Below are 2,003 nucleotides of genomic sequence, written 5' to 3'. Positions count from 1 at the left end.
ACACACACACACACACACAACACACACACACACACACACACACACACACACACACACACACACACACACACACACACACACACACACACACACACACACACACACACACACACAGTGGTCATGATGCTGAGCGAGGATGCAGTGGATGGACTGCCGCGACGGCAGCTGCAAACACTATGCAAGGAGCGAGGCATCAAGGCCAACAGCAAGACCGTGAAGCTGGTTGCGGATTTGAAGGCTTGGATTCGCGCCAACCAAGAGGAGCCACAGCAAGAGGAAGGACAAGAACAGAAGGAACCAGGGGATCTGTCGATGCCCACAAACCCAGAACATCACGAACAGCACAAGCAGCAGCAACAACAAGGACACGCGCAAGATCACAACAGCGAGTGCACGCAACAACACGGCGCAAGCGCACAAGGCGAAACAGGCAAGAACAACACCGAGCAGCTCCAACACCAGCAACGCCAACACCAGCAAATGCCAGAGCGGCCGCAGCAACAGCAGCAACTACAAGAACACATGCAGACCCAGAGACAACAAACATCGACAGACAACGACACAACCCACATGCAAGCCGAAGCTGGGTTCTGTGTTGTGCACGGTGGAGTAACACAGCGGCCACATGTTCGGTTGCGACTGGTCAATGGCTGTGTGATGGTGGGGGACGCCGCCAGCAACACTGGCAGTGGTACCGACATCGGCAGCAACAGCTGTGCCAGCACGGCAGACGCACAGCTGCTGCGACTGGTGCTGGAACCAGCCATCTTGCTTGCAGGCAAGTCGACCCGCCCAACACATATGCCAGACAACATGATCTGCAGTCTGTGCTGCGAGGCCAATGCGAAGAGGCTCCTCCGCCTCACCTCTTGCCCACTTCAGGAGGAAGCCCAGCAACAGCAGCAGCACCACCACCAGCACCACCACCACCAGCCCACATTCTCGACACATCCGCACGCACGCGCACAGCATCCAAATGCAGCAGCGCAAACCCACCGGCGGCAGCACCAACACCAACAATCAGGTCGACGGGTTGAGTCGCGGTTGCCGAGATTTGACTCACCAGCGCGGCAAGGCTTTGAGCATCACGAGCAACATCCACCAGCTCATCCCGCCACAGCAACACGCGCCGCAATTGCTAGGCAGCCGACTAGGAACGCCAGCGAACCGGCAACAACAGCGACGACAACGACAGCGACAAAGACAGCGACAACGCCAACGACAACAAGCGAAGCAAAACCGACAACAGCAACTGTGACAAGGAGCGGGCGTCCAGGGCGAACGTCGATGAAGAAAACCACGCAACGACAGCAGCTGCGGCGACACAAACAGTCCAGGCGCGACAAGGCGCTGGCGGCGCGAGATCGTCGCCGCACCCACATCATCGACCGTATTCGCGACATTCCTGACACCAGCAAAGGCAAGGAGAACCAGGAAGCCGCCACGGCCGTCAGCACCAAGGACGCTGTGCTGACCACTCCTCCTCCTCCTCCGAAACACGCCCACCAGCACCACCAGCAAAGGCGAGCAAGTGGTCATGTCGATCGGTTCCGACGAAAGAGCATGTCTAGGCGGCGCCCGCTCAGCCCCAGGTTCGAGGGTGGTCGCAGCAGCTTGTGCCCTGACGCTGAAAGCACGCCGTCCCTGCCCGCAAGCCCCGCTGTCCGACGCGAGCGTGGCGAGCGGCTTTCCCTGGGCTGCCTCCGTCCCCCGAGGCCAGTGCGTGTGAGCAAGGCCGGAGGAGGAGGAGGAGGAGGAGGAGGAGGAGGCTTTGAGGTGAAGGAAGATATCGAGTACGCACGCCGTGTGGATCAGCTCTTGCGCGCGGGGCTTGCTGAGGAGGAGCTGCTCTCCCTTGCAACACGTGGGGGCCCCAACGCCAAAGTGCAACACAGCCCTCCACGCCGGGCCACCTTCAGCAGCGAACCAGCCACCGATGAGATGGAAAGCAGCCCCAGCGACGGCGCTGATGTTGACGATGCTGTTGAAACCGGCATGGTGGT

General features: G+C 59.9%; 1 protein-coding gene across 1 annotated transcript in view; it reads left to right on the top strand.

Annotated features, from left to right (window-relative positions):
* The window catches only part of PTSG_11644 (uncharacterized protein), a gene marked incomplete at both ends in the record, with an annotated part of 8,698 nt that overhangs the window by 1,157 nt on the left and 5,538 nt on the right, over window positions 1–2,003 (top strand). The window contains one exon of the mRNA XM_004998209.1: window positions 116–1,884. Coding sequence (XP_004998266.1) covers window positions 116–1,884 — 1,769 coding nt within the window. The remainder of the gene's footprint in view (window positions 1–115; window positions 1,885–2,003) is intronic.

This window comes from Salpingoeca rosetta (genome assembly GCF_000188695.1).
Source record: "Salpingoeca rosetta unplaced genomic scaffold supercont1.2, whole genome shotgun sequence".
Taxonomy (NCBI): Eukaryota; class Choanoflagellata; order Craspedida; family Salpingoecidae; genus Salpingoeca; species Salpingoeca rosetta.
This window is presented reverse-complemented; position numbering and strand designations above follow the sequence as displayed.